At 35.5% G+C, this 20,397-nt stretch overlaps 1 protein-coding gene across 1 annotated transcript in view; it reads right to left on the bottom strand.

Annotated features, from left to right (window-relative positions):
• Positions 1-20,397, bottom strand: part of LOC150089600 (matrix metalloproteinase-21-like) — a 43,365-nt gene that overhangs the window by 10,103 nt on the left and 12,865 nt on the right. Inside the window, exons 3-7 of the mRNA XM_090368683.1 lie at positions 17,305-17,516; positions 10,992-11,271; positions 7,125-7,402; positions 6,830-7,007; positions 1,061-1,354 (exon numbers count right to left, since the gene is read on the bottom strand). Coding sequence (XP_090224809.1) covers positions 1,061-1,354; positions 6,830-7,007; positions 7,125-7,402; positions 10,992-11,271; positions 17,305-17,448 — 1,174 coding nt within the window. The 5' untranslated portion in view covers positions 17,449-17,516. The remainder of the gene's footprint in view (positions 1-1,060; positions 1,355-6,829; positions 7,008-7,124; positions 7,403-10,991; positions 11,272-17,304; positions 17,517-20,397) is intronic.

The raw sequence follows: 20,397 nt of genomic DNA, 5'->3' as shown, positions 1-20,397 counted from the left end.
ATTCCTAAAAAGAGAATTTCAAATTATGAAAAGAAAGAATTCCAGCCAGCACTTCTTTAGTTTAGTATTTCGTAGTTATACGTTTGTCCTCCCCCTCCGCCCAGAACTTCATCTAACGAGAACAGTTCTGGCATTATGCCGTATATGTCACTGTTGCAGATTCTACAAATTTATTGTCTTTTCATATTATTTTGACTAGTCTACTGGTTTTTAAAGTCAATAGTTATATTTAAGCTGTTGATGTAAAAACAATATGATTTCAATAAAGATAAAATAGATCAAATTCATTTTTAAAATGCATTTTCAACCTTCTTTCCTATCGATAGTGAACTTTATTAGACTACATCTCAAACATCCAGACTTTAACTCTCACATAATGAATCGATGATCGATATTGCTTTGAATCAAAAGTTCCGATTAATAATCTGAAAAATTTATCCAGAAATTAAAATACTGAATTAATTCTGAAAAATCAATCCAGTATTTTAGTATATGATTTTTTAGTTAAGAACTGCATCTTGTTCATTTAAAAAAAAAATGTCACAACTTCCACCGGACTAATTACATTTGAAGCCATCTGGGTTAACATTGAAGCCTGCTTTCAGGCTTCAATGTTAACACATCGTGGAAATCACAGTAAGAAAAGTAACTTAACGCAAATGCAATTTTAAAAATTATTACTTCTTGCAGGCCAAGAAGTAATATATTCTTTTTTAAACTTTGTTTTAGTTTACAAAATGCGAGTGGATGGCTTTAAGATTCTAATGGGTGATTATCGATGATTAGGGTTTCGAAAAGCTTATTTTCCTTTAACTTTTTTTTCAAAAATGAGCACAGCAAATTGATTTTTCTGATCACCAGTAGCAGTGAGCCGTGATCTCAGAGAAAAAACAGAAAAAATAATTGTTTATTGTAAAAAGACATTTCATAAGCAAATACGCCTTGTGCAAATATTTCTACAGATTTTCGATAGATTTTTCTGCTCGATTTCAGAACGGTATCATTGTACTTTCTAGAGATGATTGAAAAATAATAATACCAAAATGATTTTAATACTCACCGTATATGTCTTGCACCAGTTTTCGGTCTTCCCAGCCAAGTTCAAAGTTGTTGTTGGGAATGACTTGAGAGTATATGGCATACATGATGGAATAATTTCTCGAAGTATGAAACAGACCCAAAGCGTGGCCAACTTCATGAACAGCCACTTTTACCAGGTTGGTGCCTTGTTCCGAGCCTACTGTAAGATATTCGTCGTCGTCTACATGAATTTCTGCATTGGCCGCCATCTTAATAGCGTGAGAAAGTTGTCCACCAAATCCATCAAAGTGATTTGGACAGTTGAAATGTTCCCCTGGTCAGAAACAAAATGATCCTTTTGAGAATAATGCAAGCTTATATAAAAAAAAAGTTTTTACGTGTTTTTTTAGTACAATAGCATAATTTTCTTAAAATTCTTTATGATTCAGCGCAATTATTTAAGTCAAATAACTCGCATTTTTGTTCGCTTGAGAACATTCAACTAAGTTACATGTTTAATGAGTAGCGACTTATGACGAAATACTTCAAAACTAAAAACTTCAAATTTCATATTCAAAGAACATGTTCACTCCAGTACGCTATTCCCGTATTTTGTATCTACGCAGCGTCCCTTTTGCTTTATGCTCAAGATGTCAAAAAATTAGTACACTTTGTTCAAAATTGTAATCATCGTTTAGCTATGAAATTAAATTCTTATGATTTTTGATATTCATATAATTGTAAAGCACATTTTGATATCTAATTTCATACATTGCTTAATGGGCCATTTTTAAATGTAAGCAAGGTTTTCACCAATCTCAAATGCAGTATCTTACACTCCTGAGAACAGGCGCCCCACAAAAACAGAGCTATCCTACCCCGGTATGGGAAAAAAAAAAAACAAGAATAAGAACTGTCTCAAAGAATATCCTTGGGAATACCATTTCAGTAATTTAATATATATTTAAACCGAATTAGTTCAACTTTGCAGTATTCAGGTGTAAGCTGAATGCTAATTTGCACGATTCACTTTGGGTGAACTTTCAACACCATTGAATGTGAAGCGAAATGGGATTCGTGTTTGGTCTTGTCAGTAATAGTGAATCAGATAATTTATTTTAACATGGTACCAAGTGAGATAATACAGGCCGTGGTTTGTAGTTTGTATTATATGTGAACATCTAATTAATGAGTGCAATGGAATTATTTCAAAAACAGAAAAGTAGTAAACATCGACAATATTAGGTAAACCGATGAATCAAGCAACGCGACATTTTAGGAGCATTGCAATAGTTATAAAGAGAATGGACTACAAAATAAAACACATCTCGTTATTTTGAAACTCATTAAAAATAGCGCTATTTTTTCACAAATTTCTGTAGTTCGAATTTTTCATTATTGCTTTCACATCGCTTTCAATCGTGCCTTTAAATTTAAATCCAATGTCAAAATTGAAGGGCATTTTGCAAGCTGCTTTGTTTTTGAATCTAGACTTTTACTGTTCCATGAGCTTCGCTACTTTTAAGAAGACTTACCACTAGAGGAGTGTGTTCTTCACGCCATTTGAAAGCCATGTTGATATTACACTTTCCGAAATTGTAGTTATCTATATAATTTAATTTTATGTGAGGTTGGGAAAAAAAGAGAAGCTAAGAAACCCTGGAGCTTACTCAATCCTTTAACAGTTCAGTTGGCACGATGCATTACTGTCTGTCACTCATTCGGAGAAACCTGGATTCATCGACGACTGAAAGAATTTCTAAAGTGCTCTTCAATCGAAGCTGTTGTTAATCGGCCTGAGGTGGAGGGAGTAGGATTTCCCCGTTAGTTATTCTTGATTTTCCAGCCCTCACAAAGCGCAAAAGAACGATATGAGGGACGAGCTCCAGTACCAAATATAATTGGAATTTTTAGGCATGGTTCTTCCACACCAGGATTTCCAAAACCAATGGTCGTCCTGGACTATAAAACAAAAACATCTGTCCTGGAGTTTGATTCTCACTTTACGCATTTTTTTGGCGTTGCCGATGTTAAACGAGTTATAAAAGGACACAAATTCGGATACGATATGGAGGTGCAACAGGAAGAACGTCAGAACCTTTCAAACGTTTCTCGTATCAACGAAGAATATCGGAAAGTTCATCGTTTGAGGCGTAAATTTGGTTGTTTCTCGACTTCTCTGTAATTTTTCCCCATAATTATTTTGTACGAGAAATTTTTCTACTTCCGCAGAAGAATACCTGGGTGCAAATTGAATTTTTTGTTTTGTTTCTTTAATTCCCAACTGTAGCCGACCTCTGCTTCATATTCTTAAAATTCTAGGAATAAAGAGAGAGGACTTTGAACGGCAGGTTTCGCTACTGCTCACAAATTATCAGCAATTGAGCAACTCTTCTGGGAGATCGTAGCGCGTATTTGGTAGTTCAAAAGAAATGATTATTGTTCACAAATATCAACTACATTTTTCTTTATTTTACTTTATTTATCTATTTTTATATTCAAAGAAGTTTCGCGTTGTGTTGCACTGAAGGTCTTTTAGAACTACTGTTTTTTGAATACACATTTTAGCTGTGTGCTTTATTCCCTGGTTTTAATTTTCAGACTATAATGGCGTAGACAGGTGGACAAAACAGGAAGCGAAAACATCTTAACAGATAAGGAGATAAAAAGAAACGCACAAGTAAGAGAGAAAGACAGAAAGAAATAGTACAAAATATAGGGAAACGAGTGGGTCACATGATTGTGCACTGACGTGGACCTCCTGAGAGAGGGTGGTTATATTTGGTAGCTGTTCGTCTCAAGTGGTCAAGCCTTCCCAGAAACTTAAGACACTTTTAAAATAGCGTCGCCAAGACACAGATGTTTACTTCTGGGTTCACTACCAACAGATAGACTACCACTTCACGTCTCCATCTACCAGAAAATTCTCTACTGGCGGCGTTGGCGTCAGCGTTTCCATAGATCGTGAATGTTAAGTGGATTCCGCTCGCCAATTCTGCTACGGGTCATTCTAGTGCGAGTCAAAGCGTAAACACTTCTCTCTGCCGGCTCATTGAACGCAGAGGGTGTTACGTGTATATCGGCGTCGTATGATGCCTCGCTCACTCGGAGTCTTAAGGATGGGATAAGAAAAATTCAAAACACGTGTCATCGTTAAATGCCTTTTCAAGCACCCCCGGCGTCCGACCGCGACGCGGGTTTGCTGTCGAAGGCTCCCCGACTGATCTAATCTAGGTTAGAGAGAGAGAGAGAGAGAGAGAGAGAGAGAGAGAGAGAGAGAGAGACCGACCGAAGATGTCAAGAGCTGACAGCACGTGTATGAGAGTGGCAGCGGGCGTGTGAGGTTTAGAAGAAAGTGGCTTCTTCCTCTACATTTAGTATAGTAATCTATTGTGCAAATCCTGCATCGCTAATACTCTTCTAATCTTAAGAAATCATAAGAATGTTAGGCTACTCTGATTCGGAAATCCTTTCGCAACTTTAGATTATCAGTGTATTGGAAATCTTAAGTTGCAGACTAACAGTCACAGATAAATCACTTTTATAAATTAAAAAATGACTGATTTAGCTGTAATTTATCTTTGATTGAATAGAATATAAATTTATAGTAAATAAACAATAGTAAACCGTATCCATTCATCTATCCGCACACTATTTCTTTTCATAAATGGCAATATTGTAAAGTAATTTATTGTGATTTTTAAGCTGTTATAACCGGGGCCTCGAGTATACAAATGTATTGAAGATCTAACCGCCAACCAGGGAAAAGCTCGCCGCCAGATGGGAGTGGGAGGAAGACAACATACTTCAAAAAAGGTCTTCTGGTCTAACGATTAGCAGTATCCTCGATTCGCGTGATGAGAAGCAAATGGTGCCTACCTTGTTTGTTAGCTCTAATGGCAGCTTCCCAAAGCAGTCGGTATCAATTAACCTCACGCTACAATATTAAAAAGCTTTTACTTTTTTTGTATGACTAACTTTTTTTCTATACGTTAAATTAATTATAAATGGTATTTTGGCTATTATTACACTACCAAAGCAACATAAATCGAAAGAGTACAAAAAATGATGCATTACTGGGCCCCTCCTCGTTACTTAACTTTGACTAACATTTGTGTGCGCGAATATAGCTCTATAAAATAAACCAGATAATATTTTCACCAGTTAACAATCTTTTAATATTTATTTCACCCTGGAACTGTTGAAGATGGATAAAGATTTTTCTGTGTCAACGTTGAATATGAAACTAATTACGTGTGACTTTGGGCAACTTTAATTTTCACGCTGTCCTAACAAAAGCTGGATACGATTGGTTGGACTTATTCTTGGTCGTTCTTCCAGCAAATGAGATTCGTTCTGAAAAATAAATCTGTCAAGAGTTTTAGCGCCCATGTTAACAATCCATCACGCTCTACTGAACTGGCATTGCGACCTCAAAGCCGCTAGACTGACCTGCAAATCAATAGTCGACAAGTTGGATTTCTGATCATGGAGGCCACAGACTTTGTCGACCCTTGGTTATAATCTTCTAAAAAAAATAAATTTTCTGTTTATACTCCAATATGACGACGTAATGTCAGAGGAGGTATCACAAGGTATAAGGATACAGGAACATTACCGGATTTTGTAGTCACTCAAAGCGTTTGTACTTCTGTACCCTCAAATTTAACCACTCAACTACGGCGGCAGTAATCTATACGTGCAAATAATTTAGAACAGAAAATATTAATTCTTAAAGGGCCAGCAAATAATAAGATAACACACCATTAATTTTTTCGCCAAAATAAACGCATTATTATAAAATTCTAGAAATTATTCAAGAAACTATTTTGAGCGAATTCTGTTATATCGAGTCCTTGAATTTCTGAATTAGTCCTTTGCATACAGCATGCATCCAACCGTGCTTATTTCACTGATAATCCATTATACAAATGTAATGGTTCACATCTGTCTGCATTATCCACTCCGATAAATATTGCTTTCTTGTTAATTAAATAAGAGTGTTGGGAGCTTGAATTATGACAGGCATTATTTAAGTTCCTGTTACTCTTAATAATAATTACATGTTATGTTAAAAATATGCGCATAACATATATTATACTGCAGTAATAATATATTACTGCAGTATATTAATATAGTGAGTTCTGGCAAAAAAAATTTAAAATGGTGTTTGTATTTTTCACTAATATTTGCTTTATAATTTGCTTTGATCGTAATATTTAGATAGATGAGATACAATTTCAGAAGAGCGACTCAAAATGAATTGTCAAAAGTGAGCTTACGGTTTTTGACAACTGAGTCAATAAACGACTGAAAAATAATTCAAATCAGTTTAGTTTTTTGTTAATAATAGTAAACATTAGTTTATAAATTGGAAAGCAGATAAAATGGGTAATGCATTGAGATAAAATACACAGGATTACTTATGATGGCAGAGTATAAATCTAAAATTAAAGACGTACAAACTGCAAGAGCAGAATAAGGAATTTTAAAACTGCACAAGTTATGTTGTATGTAGTAAAATAAACGTAGAAATGCGCAAATATTGAAAAGGTAGCTAATTTATTTCTCATTAAAGGCATTGCCGATTAGCTCAAGCCTCATTTTAAGTTTATTAGCATAATAAACTTAAAACCTATTTGTTTAGAGACATACGTATTCATGTAGGCTTATACTTTAGAGGACCTACTGTTTAAGGATACATTGGAACATAACTACGAAGGACGAGAATCCTGATGAATCAGATGCCATTAATATTCTTTTCTAAAAACCTAGATTTATTTTAAAAGAAATAAGAAAATAGCTTTACCTCTTCCAAAAGCTATGAGTATATCAACATCATCGACTGGCGAACGGGGATCCTCTTGGAATATTAGAGGGATCACTTCTCCCCACATCCGGAATGCTAAAGCTAAGGCTGCTCTTTGGGTGTTAACTGTCAATTGATTGCTATATGCCGACCCAATCAGTCGCCATGTCACAATTTCCTGTAACGAGCAATGAAACATTAGTGTCTATAGATCACACGCAGGACGATAGCTTAAAACCTGTGATAATTGGAGATAAAACCAATATTTTTGTAATGTCAAATGCTATCTTCTTACCGATAAGAAAGCGTGACCTTCAACTCCGGTAGCTGTTGATCTTTTCTTCCGTCTGCGACTCTGGATGTGATCATGGAGTGTCTGTACTTTGCTGTCCAGCTCACCATCCTCTATGGATCGTATGTATCCTTCCAGCCACCTCTTTCGACGTGTTACGACGTTGCCAGGAAGCGGAGGTTCTGTGTTAGATTTTGTATTGGTTTGAATGATTTCCAGAAGGCTTGGCGTACTGCGTTTGTGGCGGGGATTCGGTGAATGATTTCTGTTTCTCCTCCAATCTGAAATAAGTGGATCGTTTATGATTTTCAAAAAATCTCTTGAAATTACTTTAAAGTAGAATATCTCCTAAATGAAATAGCTTTAATAAAAGTAGATGTGTGTGTGGGATTGCTCCCTGTTTAGAAAGTCTACCATTAATGGAAAGTTTCGTTTTTTTTTTTTTTTAATGATCTCAGGAGATCAGTTGGAAAAAAACAAAAAACATTCACGAAACAATCTTAAATTTTATCTTTCCAGTGGTTTTATGCAACTTCTTTTAGAATAAACTGCTAATAACTCATCGTTAATCAGAGAATCTTGATAACTGAGCGAATTAATATATGTTAGCAAACCATTAGAAATAAATTAATTTCAACATAATTAAGGGAGACTAGTTTCGGCTTTGAGCACTTACAAGTTGAACTGAAAATATTGTCTTAAAAAGAAGTGGTTCCCAAAAACTTTCGGAACACGAGTACAGCTAAAATGCTAACGACACTTTAGGAAAACCCGCATCCCCATGAGTGGCTAGAATAACTAAATATACTACCAGCTAGATTATTTGCTAATTGCATAGGAAAAATACAGCAATGTGGAGTTTCCACGTGTATTTTTTAAGGTGCTACTACCTTCATCCGTCCGCATGTAATAACTCCACTAGCAGTGGATGGGTTTTCATGAAATTTCACATTTAGCTCTTTCAGATTGAATTTTTGAGTAGTCCTAAATTATTAAAATCAGACCAATAGACCAATTTGAGGAATGAATGGGTAATATGGTGAATGCCCAAGAAATGTTCTCGGTTTGTGCATAAAAGCGGTTGGTTTTTGCTCGTTTCTTTTCTTTTTCCTTTATAAATCATTACTGTTTACTGAAGTGCCTGAAAAATAACGCACTTCGTCCGTTAACTAACTTGTCTTAATGTTTGCAATTGGGTAGAAATTAAGGATTGGCGTTCGTATTATTAATTCTTAAATCTTTAATGTCTCTCTGATTTACTTCTTAAAGCTGAGTTAAGTTTTATACTTATATAGGCCTACTTTAAAATGATATACTTGTTTTAAATTCTGGATCATATTAATGATTTTATTAAGAAAAGAAATTAAGTTATTTTGATAAATTCTTGATTAAGTAATTTCAGGTCTGGTAAAACCAAAACGTGTTTGTGTTTCCAAGTGCTAAAAATTAAAAGGGGCTAATAATCCACATACGATAATTCATTTTATTGTATTGATTGAGATTATGATAGAGCTTGTAATAAACTTGCAAATACTGTAAAAGGAAAACACTCATACAATGTACTGCCAAGGGCTTTATACGAATGTTTGAAATAGGAATATGTCAGCTTTATTCAATTAAATTTTTGTTTGTTGTGAATTCATAATTAATAATAATTTGTGTATTAATGTCACTGGTATTTGCCATGCTAAGTCGTTCGCAAAGTCCCAAAAAAATAGATCGAAGTCTAACGGCGTAAGAGGCGAACATCGTTGGCCAGGGATCGGACCGCCATGAGTGATTGATTGGTCTTGGAGCTGGTTGTCGAACGAAATACGTTCTTACAACCAGTGTGATAGTCTCTATCTTTTTTTACTATAAAGACAACATGGTTATGTCTCTAATGTTCTTGTGAAAAAAGGAACACAAAATGAACCACGAAACTAATGCGGCAAATTAATGCCAGAATAACTCTAATTGTAGCATTGATTTTTTTCCCATTAGTTTCTTCGTATATTTAGTGCTCCTTTTTCTACAGTAGTTCATCCAATCTTCTTGTCTGCTGGCTTATTGTAAAAAAAAAAAAAAAAATCGGGTTGTAGTTTTTCAAGTACTGAACACGGAACTCCTCACATAGCGAAGTATTTGCTATTTTCTGAATTTTTCTGATCTACAACTCCTCGTGTTTTCGTATACAACTCCCTTCCCTCAGATCAAAAGTCTGACAAGATCATCTTTTTCCACTTGATTGAGAGTGCCTATGGAAAATTTTTCTTGGTTGCTCTGTCATACGGGACTATCCCATGGAACAGCTGCAGCATGTATGCATGGTGATGTAAACGTTATGGTTTACTTTGCGTACCATTGAATACATTGAATATTATGATTCCGAGCTGAATAATAATAAGATCAACTCAAAAGACCTCAGAACAGAGATCAGCGTGGCCTTCACTAATATCACTGTTGCCATTGAGGTAACAATGGTAATACGCATATACAAAATTTGTATATATACAGTATATCATCTTTAAGTTCCTGTCTTAGGTCTGTACACTTCCTACTATTTCTCTCTTAAATTTCTGGAGGTTTCGGGTGTTGGAAACCTCCAGAAATTTAAGAGAGAAATAGTAGTAGGAAAAATGGCTACCTACCCGCTTGTCAGTCAGGTAGGTAGCCATTTCCCTCTTAAAAATCTTGTCCGTTATCGTGGCATGGTTCCAATACAGTTTGTGCGTAGGGCTGTCTTTTGATCGAATGGCTTTTTTGTGCTAGATTCCGATTTGTTATTCTGACGATCTGGCAGTGAATATGAGTGTACTCCGTCTGGGTGATCACCCTGTATCCCGAAATGTACTGAATTTTTTTCTGGGACCAGGCGCCATCGCCGGCATGTGTCATCTATCTCTCCGGGGTCCTTGGCAATGCATTTACAGTAGTTTCTGGCGTTGCTCACCTGGTCTCGGATGGTCTCGGGAAAGAGCCTCCCGTTCGTGAGCCATACGTCGGAAAGAAGCCATCTTATCTATCTAGTCTTGATGGAGGTCATTGTCTTTGCCCATCGTTCTGTCTGGATGAGTAGGATTTCTTTGTTGTGGTTGAGCGGTGTGTATTATTTGTCTATCTTCCTTATGGCTTAGTAGTTTAGCGCTGTTTTCCTGGAATTAATCCCTCAGGTTCTTAATCGCCTTCTTCTGTTGTTTAATTATTATTATATAATATATTTCTTTTTATTATTATTGTTCCAAACTGAATAATAATTAGATCAACTCAAAGACCTTAGAACAGGGGTCGGCAGGGCTTTTACACTTCACTAATATCATTGCTGCCATTGAGGTATTAGCCAATGGTATTGGTGAAGTACGTATATATATTATCAAACTCCTAAAATAAACTGGGTTATAAATTAATTCTGGAAACTCCAATTCCAAAAGCTACCATAGCATTGATATTGTCTAAATCGATCATCATTATTATTATTGGAATGAATAAATGACAAGGAAGCGGACTTTTCCTGAATTTGACAAAAAAAAAAAAAAAAAACATAATTTCCCTCTCGTCAAAAAGCGACCACCTAACTCAGTTTTTAATATCAATTCATTGAGATTTCATCCTCTGTTACTCCCTGAGATTTTAAAATTAAACTCCCTCGGTTCTCGTCTCCCCTACCAGTGAAAATATATCTCCCTCGTTCATTTTACTGATCCCCTTCAGAGTTTTATACACTTCAATTATGTCCTCTCCCCAAGATATCTACTTGCCGAATCTAGAAATGGTTTCTAAATTATATCAGCAGCATAGTAGCGTATTCCAAATTGTATACGAGCATATTGTGTGAGTTTGGGGACATGTGAGTAAGGAAGGGATTTTAATGATATCTATCGAGAAACTTACACTTTTTTCGTACATTTATCATTGGTTTATAAGGAACTGATGATTGTTCGTCATCGGGATTGCCGCACCTAGATTCGCTCATCATTCTCAGAGTGGCTTTGTCCAGCCTTCCCGTTACTGGCATATTATAGGTAAGTTGGTACTGACGAATACCCTGTCGAATCTCTTCTTCTGTACATGGTCTAACTGGCCTTTCGTCTGGCTGAATGTGGTTCGCTTTAGCCCAACCTCTTTTACGACGCAGTGCACAGCGAAGATACCCGTATCTAACAAGGATTTCCTAAAAAAATGAGAAATACAGAAGAGGTAATGATAATTCATCGTTGACTGTACAATACACGCATAAATCAATAAAATATTCGCGAATTATGATGAAAACTACTTAGGATGTTTTTATAGGGAAACAACATCCTCAACTTATGATAATACATGTAATATCAGTTTATTTTTGCCGAAAATAGTTAAATATTAATGGGCAAATATCATACGAGTTAGCATGTTATTAGAAGAGAGAAAAGTATATCAACCCTTTGTAATATCGATATAATTTTGATGGTGATTCTAAGTTTGCTGTAAAATTACAGCATATAATGTCGCAAACAGAGTAAAATCTGATATAAGTAGGAAAGAATCAGAAGTTAGGTGGTTACTAATTTCTTTCTCAAATTGAATTTTGTACTTCAGAAGAAACATTCTCATTAGAGTAATCAATTGTTTGATTCTATGTTCTAGGTGCGACACTAACCATCTTGAATAACTACCCTTACAAGAGAATTCTATAATCAAAAGTATCATATCCCAAACATGTTCAATAAAAGACAAATCAAGATACCTGGAAGGCCATGGAAGTACGTATGTCAACATTGCAGAGAATCTGTATGACAATATTAGACATACAGGGTAAAGCACTAACCTTCTGGAAAAATGGTTAGGTAACTTTCGAAGAAATGGTCCAAGAATGGCCTAAGTACGGTTTCAACGTACCGTTGACCTGTGAGGTAACTTTCAACAAAAAACTAAAGGCGAACGGCTATCACAGAAGATGGAATTCCATATTACGATTCCTGGTGGGCCGACCGGGCTAGCCGGGTGGGTAAAGTGTCTGCCTGGTAACCCAAAGGTCGCGGGTTCGAATCCCGCCTCGGGCTTGGATCAGAGTAGAAAATGCAAAAACTTTGGGAAGTGCACTATGGCCACAGAAGCCGATGCGCCAACAACTAACAAAAAAAGAAAAAAGATTCCTGGTGGTATTCGGTTTCTGCGCCTTTGTTGTGATACCAGGGTATCGCTAGACATGGACCATTCTGTCATTACTCTTCAGACAGAACTTTTACTTATTATTTATGACAATCCACAGCCATCCTTAGTTCCAGCGCTGGTTTTATCTCTACCACTGAAGTTGCCTGCACATAATGAGACACGTCTCACAGTATGAATAATCTTCATTGTGAAGGTAATTTGGAGCAATGCACAACGTGAATACAATCTTGTCACTGACAGTTGTCTACTAATGGTGATAATGTGCTTCTTTATCTCGATGTCTCAAAGATGAATTAACGTCATTGTTAATCATACTCAGAGAGGCAAATCTGTCAGCAGTAAATAGGTTTCGAATTATTCGGTCCTCACACTCTGATGTTAGCTATGTTGGAATTAAACATCAGGAAAAAATTTAGTTCACTTTTATAATGACTACTCTAAATCAAGCGCCACAAATCTGTTTCGGCATTTACATACTTATGATAAGACAGATATAAATAGATGGTACAACAGATGCTAGTAAAGATTTGGCAGTTGGTCAGAAGTCAGGCTTCCATGGTGGAGTAAACGAGAATGCATAAATGCGGTGTATTTACAGTAAATACGGTGGTATTTTTTATGTTCTCTTCATCTTGTAAACTCTTCTGACAGTGCGCCTCGAAATTTAAACAAAAAATTCATTCGTCCATCAATAATTAACCATAATGACGATTCCAATGAAGGATCCTTGAAAGGTTAGTTAAATAATATAATGCTTTTTACTTTAACAAAAAAAGTGAATTAAAGAAGTTTCCTTTTGGTTATCTATCCTTCAATAAAGTATTCGGATTTTGAAGAGAATATTAATAGAGTACTAAAGTGGTGTTGGAATAAAAACTGAATTACATCAAAATTCTGGAGAAAATATATACCACGGACAGTGATAAGAAATATAAATTTCGACTGGAAGATGCATTAGGACAAATAATTATTGAGTAAGGAAACAAAAGGTTTAATTCATTACGGAATTATGATGATGTCTATTTTTCTAATGTAAATGGAATAAAAATGAAGAGTCATAAATGGTAAGTAATGTAGAATAGTCTCCTTCATATATTTATATAATGTTCGAAAAAAGCAACTAGATTTTAAAATCAAAACATAAATAATATTGTTTTTGGTTAGTGAAGTTTTTGAGATCAATGGGGTGAAATATCTATATCTCGAGTTTAATTCCATTTTTGAGGAAAATTATTACAAAAGTGCATGAATTTCTTGTCATCTGTAATTAAGATAAAAACTGTAATGAAGATAAAGTTACTGATAAGACATTTAAATACTTGCATCCAATAATGCATTTATATCAACAAAAATGGTTATCTTATATACCAAGTCTCACTAAATACTGTCACATTAATAGTGTTATAATGAGCATGGTGTTTAACGCAGTTTAACAGTGTTTAATTTTGCAAATCACTATTTGATTACATCATGTTTGATTTACATTTTAGAGACCTTTACCTATTTCAGACGTACAAGACAAGGTTTTTATTACAAAAGAAAAAAATAAATTTTGTTTTGTTTAGTTCTCTTAGGGTATCGATCTCTGTTATGGAGCACTTTATTGTAATCACGAGTTCGCTCAGCATTGAACTACTTTAGTCAATATTTCTCTATTTCATATGGAAGTGCTGTTTATTTCAAGTGGTGCTATATGAAGAAACTTGCTATGAGGGTTGAGAGTACTAACTACTCAAACAGCAGGTTTCTCTTTTAATAAACAAGCGCTTTCTTTTGAAGTACTGAAGCTGGAAGAGAGGCCCTCGCCGTTATCGAAAATCATTTCTAAACTTAAAATGAGAAACAATTTACGCCCAATTATTATAGGTTGTCAAGGTATATTTGGTGAATTGGACAATCAGTACGAATCAGAGGATAGCAGTCAGTCTAGGCAGATATGGTGGTATGAGTGATCGCAGGCACAGATTGGTAAAAGCATATTTTTCGAAATAAACCCAAATGATCTTCTGCAAAGGCGGAATTTTTTTTTTTTTTTTTTTTTAAATTGAGGGGAAAAAACTGAGCTTATTGGATGTTTTTTGAGACTAAATGTTTTGGATTTCTAAGGCAGGATACATTTTAAACAGGTTCTAGTAAATGATAGTAGAAGTGAAGCTTGAAAGCATTGTAAAAATTATGAGAGCTTAACGCGTGACAAAAAGCTCGAAATTTTAAGGATGACAACTCACAAGAGTATATTCAGAAATAAACTTCGATTAACTTTTACAGAATACTGCATAAGGGAAGCATAGACGATTATGCCCAAACTAACTGAATTTTATGGAATCGTATTGGGCTCTGTTGAAGGTTAACGCATGGAAACAGGAATACCAGCAGATTTTTTTTTTTTTTTTTTTGATTTGGTAGTTGTTGGCGCATCGGCTTCTGTGGCCATATTGCACCTCCCAAGGTTTTTGCAGTACTTTGATCCAAGCCCGAGGCGGGAATCGAACCCGCGACCTTGGGTTGCCGGGCAGGTACTTTACCCACTCGGCTAGCTCGGTCGGCATATCAGCAGAGAAACAGAACTAAGTACAGTACATGTATATTTAGGGCACTTCTTTTCCGCAGTGTATAGAATTGTACTTGTCCACATAGTGAAGGCCAGGGTTGCTTGAAGTTTTTGTTGGTAAACAGAAGACCTCGTAATGTTCTTACTTGGTGGTCCTCAAGGAATTAAAGAGGTGGCAAGAAAATAGCAGCGACTGTAATGCTTGCCTTCCGCAATCCATCGGAGCTATGTTTGTTTGGCTAATGGGAGTGTTTGCGCGAGTGAGGGGTACTTGGTGTAGAGCATGACAGCTCATATCGTCCCTTCCGTGAAATACTGACACGTTTTCTCGCATTTCTATCAATGGACAATAACTGACTGACAGGGGGAGGGAAGGGGATTGTGTTGCTATCTCAAGACTCTCCTCCCCTCCCAGACTTCGGCATATTTATCTAATCCACGTGCGGTCAGTAAATGGTTTTAAAAGAGTTCCTTTCTAGTCCCGCTGTTTTCAGCCGCTCCTTGTGTTGTCACTTCAGGGAAACTGCCGATAGTGGGAGGGAAAATGAGGGTAAAATAACATCCCACCGTTATCCTTTTGCCACTCCCCCTTGTCACCCCGCGGTGGACATTTAGGCTGTAAGAAAGGTATTTCCTCTCCACGGTGGTCTGAGGTTAACCCCTCAAATTGACCTTTCCAACTTCTGATGACCTACGAGAGCGAGGTCATTTAAAAAACATGCGTGTGGCGGAACAGTCATGACACACACGACAAATAAGGCAAGATAATGACAAACTTCTGTTCCTTCGCGTTTAGCAACATGTAATCTGGTAGAGGTCTGTTGAATTGGGAAGAAACATTTCTTAAACAGAGTTGAAAATTAAGACATGTCATTTTTATTATCTGATCATTATCTTTCGTCACATCCCACCTTCCATCACTACACTTTCTTATACGAATTAACTATTTTCTCTCCTTGGGAGACAATACAAGTAAGCCGTTAAGACTTTCCAGTTGATCAGAACACTATATTGCTCTATTCATTAAATACAGCAGACCTGGTTTCTCAGAGATCACGGGCTATGTTGTTATTTTTAGCTAGTGGAAATAACCGACGTTGTCTGAGGAAAAAAAAGCAGTAATGTCTTTATAGATCGGTGGCATATATTCTGATCAATAAATACATTTTCTATTTCTACTCCAATACGTCACAAACGATCACAATTCTGACGAAGATTTGTAACGTTTCTGAATTATTGTGGAGTTAAAAAACCTCTTGTAGAATGGTTTTAAAAGCATTTTAAGTCAAAAAATGGGTTATATCGCTTTGAGCGGTATAATTTTCGTACATTTGCTATTGCAAATGTACGAAAATGAGAGTCAAATATGTTTTCTACAGAAATAAAGCCCTCGTGGGTAGCACAGTTGATAGAAGCGCCGTCCTACCCATACCGGGTAGAAAAGACTTGAGTTCGAGTCCAGTCGATGACGTGAGGAATTTTTATGGGCCTTTTTCACGACGTGACTGAGTTAGTCGGTCTCAGGCGAAGGTAACGTGGATTTTTCTCCCGGAAACTCTGGTTTTTCGTCCAGAAAACAGAAAATCGACCACAGAACACATGCAATTTACGGACAGCATATACGGAGCAATATGGTCTTAGTCGCTAATGATCCTAAAAAATGGGACAACTCCCATGTTTTTTCAAGTTCAGTTACGTTTATCAGTTTAGCTGTTATAATTTAAGCACGTTTAAGCGATCACTTTAGATGACAGCTTATATTACACGGTTATTATACCATTTTTAAATTTAAAAAAACGCTTCGAATTGTTATTTCGAACATCATTATTCAAATTTTTTACCTAACCACTTTTATTTATAAATTCGGTCTTCTGTTACAAAATTATCTTTAAGGTGTTTCCCGTTTCTTTATTATTGAAGTGTGAGATAGTCATACTGAAAGGTGCACATACTCTTAAATGTGCACATCCGCTATTAAGACAGTCTAATTTATTACTTGGCATAAGCTACTGAAGACCAGTAATCTTTCATGGGATTACTGCTGAGTTACTAGGAGTTTTTAGGAAAATGAAACTAATAGAATGGAAAAATCCCAGATAATCGTTGCCGATCAGGAAAATTTTCTTTTCCACTACCTGCTGATTACACCAAGTCAGTAGTCAATGAATCACTGTGACACTCAATGTTATTGGTTGCAGCTTTTGTCAGTTTTGTTCAGCCAATTCTTCTGAACAACCGCATTTTTTTACTAACTTAATCAGTTGATTTAAAGTAGCCAATAATGAATTTTATTGTATTAATTCGTACTGTTTCATCGAAATTCCGCTCTTTATCGTATTCTTCTGGTACTATATTTGCATAAACATACTAGACAATAAAAACAAGCGGTAAAACTTATTGACTAACATTTGACATGGTCCAGCGAGTAATGGAAGAGAGGGTTGCTAGTTACCTCTAATCGAATTCTACCCAGTGATATTATTGGTTCTTAACTCTACATACCTCAGCTTTCTCTATGGAAGTCACTACATTCCTGTCTCTCATAACTCGATATTTCACATTGTCTCCCCTGTCTCTCATCTGAAAGAATTCTTCGCAGTTCACCACTGACGCTAATTCCAAAGAAAGAACAAACACCCAAAACATTGTCCTTTGCAATCTGTCTGCATTAACTCGAACAGGGAAGTACAATATATAAATGGAGATGAAGGGACCTGAAATGACATAAATAAATTTGAAAGATTACTTAAGATGGTTCTCCATCCACTAGACGGAATGAATTATTCATTCATTTAAATGTTGGAAAAAGAGCATCAAGCTAGCATTAATTAAATTAAGACAGATTAATTCACCAATATTTGACCTTCTTGTGCTTTTAGCCAGAGCACTCCCTCCTCCACGTTACTATAAGTAAGCAATAGTTGGTTTGATTAATTCAACAAGAAATCAAAACTAAAAGAAAAATTCTTCATGGATGTACTTACCCCTCGTACAAAGTATGCCAGTTTCACATTTGCTTTTAGAATGATTGCTTGCTGACAACACAGAAATACTATAAGTATTTCTGTGTTGTAAAATCTAAACATTTGTAACGTTGATATTTTAGCAGAGCTATAAGTTTATTTTGAAGTCCATTTACTAACTGGAATTTGGAAACGATGTGTACGTCCCGTCCCAGGTAGAGTGTAATGGATGTAGTCCCCTTATGATGTTGGGCATTGCAATCTATCTTTTAAATTCTGTTGTATTAATGTATTTTATTGTTTTTATAAATTCTAATTCATTAAACCTCACGAAAACTTTATTTCTATGATATCTGGCTTTAGTACGCAAATCCTAACCCTCCTGGTGCATTAATTCATGCCTGGTTTATACAATTTAATTTGCATTAGAAATAATTTCTTATTGTGTTCTCTTTATCCCTTTCCTTTTTTCATCCTCTTTCTTTTCTGTTACCTTATAGACGTGACAAACCTATGTACAATACACCACAACAATAATATGTGCATTTAATTAAAAATGCAGTTTATTATTAAAAATGCAAAAATTTATTTATGCATAATGCAAATGAAGATAAAATAAATCATATTATATTCAATATGATAAAATACGTAAAACGTGGCATAAATAAATATACTCTTTAAAATGTTAAACATCATTTAGAAGAATCAGTAATGCAGAATGTGCCTGTTAAATTTTTTGCCGTTTCCTTTTTGCTTCTATGATCATTTCGTTTTACTAATACAGAACACACGTGAGTACGAGTATTGTATAAGTGCATAATTGCTTTAAGCACTTAATTTTTTGAGCTACTTTATTTCGAATACTCGTCATTTACATCGATTAATCTTGTGTCATATTGAAAAAAAAAAAAAAACTAATATAGTATATATGGACTGGGTTTTTTTTTTTTTTTTTTGTTTATATTAAGCTAAATTGTAATTGGAATTATTTCGGTGTTCTAATTTCAATATTGAAATTTCTCTATTTATCAGTTTATTATAAATAGAGAAATTGAGATCTGTGATTACATAGATCACATTTTACAGTTCGTACTCATGTTTATTTTATCAGACTTAGTCCACGTGATTTACACAACAGCGCATAAATCAAATTACACTTGATGTATATAAATATACGATCGAGACTGTCGAATCGATTAAGCTAGTGTTCGGAGTTTTATTGTCTGATTGTACTTTCTCCTGGATCACAGGAAATCTCTGGTGAACGCAGTTCTAACAACGTCTATACCCATCTGGGAATGATTGTCTATAGCTCTGTTATTTTTCATTTCGTGAACAGAGATGCTGGAATATGCGAGTTGATATTTGGTGCATTGTATGATAATAGAATCAAAAATAAATAAATAAATAAACGACATATCTTAAAGAAATCTTCGAACTCAATGCTGGAACAATCTGACGAAGAATGCGGTGGGTTCAAAATGTGAAAGATTCGTAGGCATCCCAAGCTGAAGTGGTAAAATGGTTTAATTTTGTACATGCAGCGTTGTAAAAAGATCGCAATTGAATATTTCCGCCTACTTCGATAACTCACATTTTTTTTTCATCCAATTGTGTCGTGAACAGAAGAGAAGAGTAAAGCCTCATAATGCTGTTTGTATTTGCCAACTGTTAACGCATACTGCCGGTTGTTGAAGATGCTTTTTTATGCCCAGTAAATGAAAAACGAAACTTGATATAATCATCATCATATTTTCTTCTCTTGACATTGTTTCTGAATTCAGAGGCTTTAGCTTTTCCAAAAACTTGAGTTAAGAAAGAGAGACTGCATTTTACGTGTTTGAGTAGGATTGTCTGTGACAAATTCCCTGCACCATCACAAGATCAGTGTCCCGAATTGTCATTTTATATTCCAACCGTCCGTCTTCCTGACACTTCCAGGGTCAGGAAGCATTTAAAACACACGAAAAAAACAAACTATTGTGTTTGCCACATGAAATAAAATTTGATTCCTGTATAACTCATTAATAGAATCACGTCTAATGCAGTGGTGCATTTGATGCACTTGTTTAAAATTAATGAGTAACGATGTAACTATAGCCCACACGGTCTTGTATTGGAAGAAGAACGGCTCGATACATTCATACAAAGTGCACAGTTCACATCTTGACTGGGATCGAGGGAGAAAATTAAGAAACGTACAGCTTTTGTTTTTTCAAAAAATTTGAAAAGTTTCCTGTTTCCATAAATCTTTCAAAAATTAGAGAGAAATCAAAATAATGCAACAGCTGTACCCCCATAAAATTGATAAAAGACACCCATATCACATTTTTCTTGCTTTCACTCAGAATTTTCCAGAAAACTCCTATAAGTTCGCAGACCGCCGGTTGGAAAACATTGAGATGTGTATGGCCTTGAATGGTTTGAAGAAGTCAATGCTGATGGATGGGATTCTTCCTCTTGCTCAGATTACGCACCTGAGAAGGCATAAATTGAAATTGAGGAAAGACAGTTGAAGAATAGATGTGCGGAAATTTTCCTTTAGTCAGCGGGTGGTTGATTTTTAGAACAAACTTCCATCTGTCGTTGTGGAAGTTGGTAGCTTAAATAAATTCAAGGAAGAACTGGACAA

This window comes from Mastigoproctus giganteus, chromosome 2 (genome assembly GCF_048544385.1).
Source record: "Mastigoproctus giganteus isolate SK-2022 chromosome 2, ASM4854438v1, whole genome shotgun sequence".
Lineage (NCBI taxonomy): Eukaryota > Metazoa > Arthropoda > Arachnida > Uropygi > Thelyphonidae > Mastigoproctus > Mastigoproctus giganteus.
This window is presented reverse-complemented; position numbering and strand designations above follow the sequence as displayed.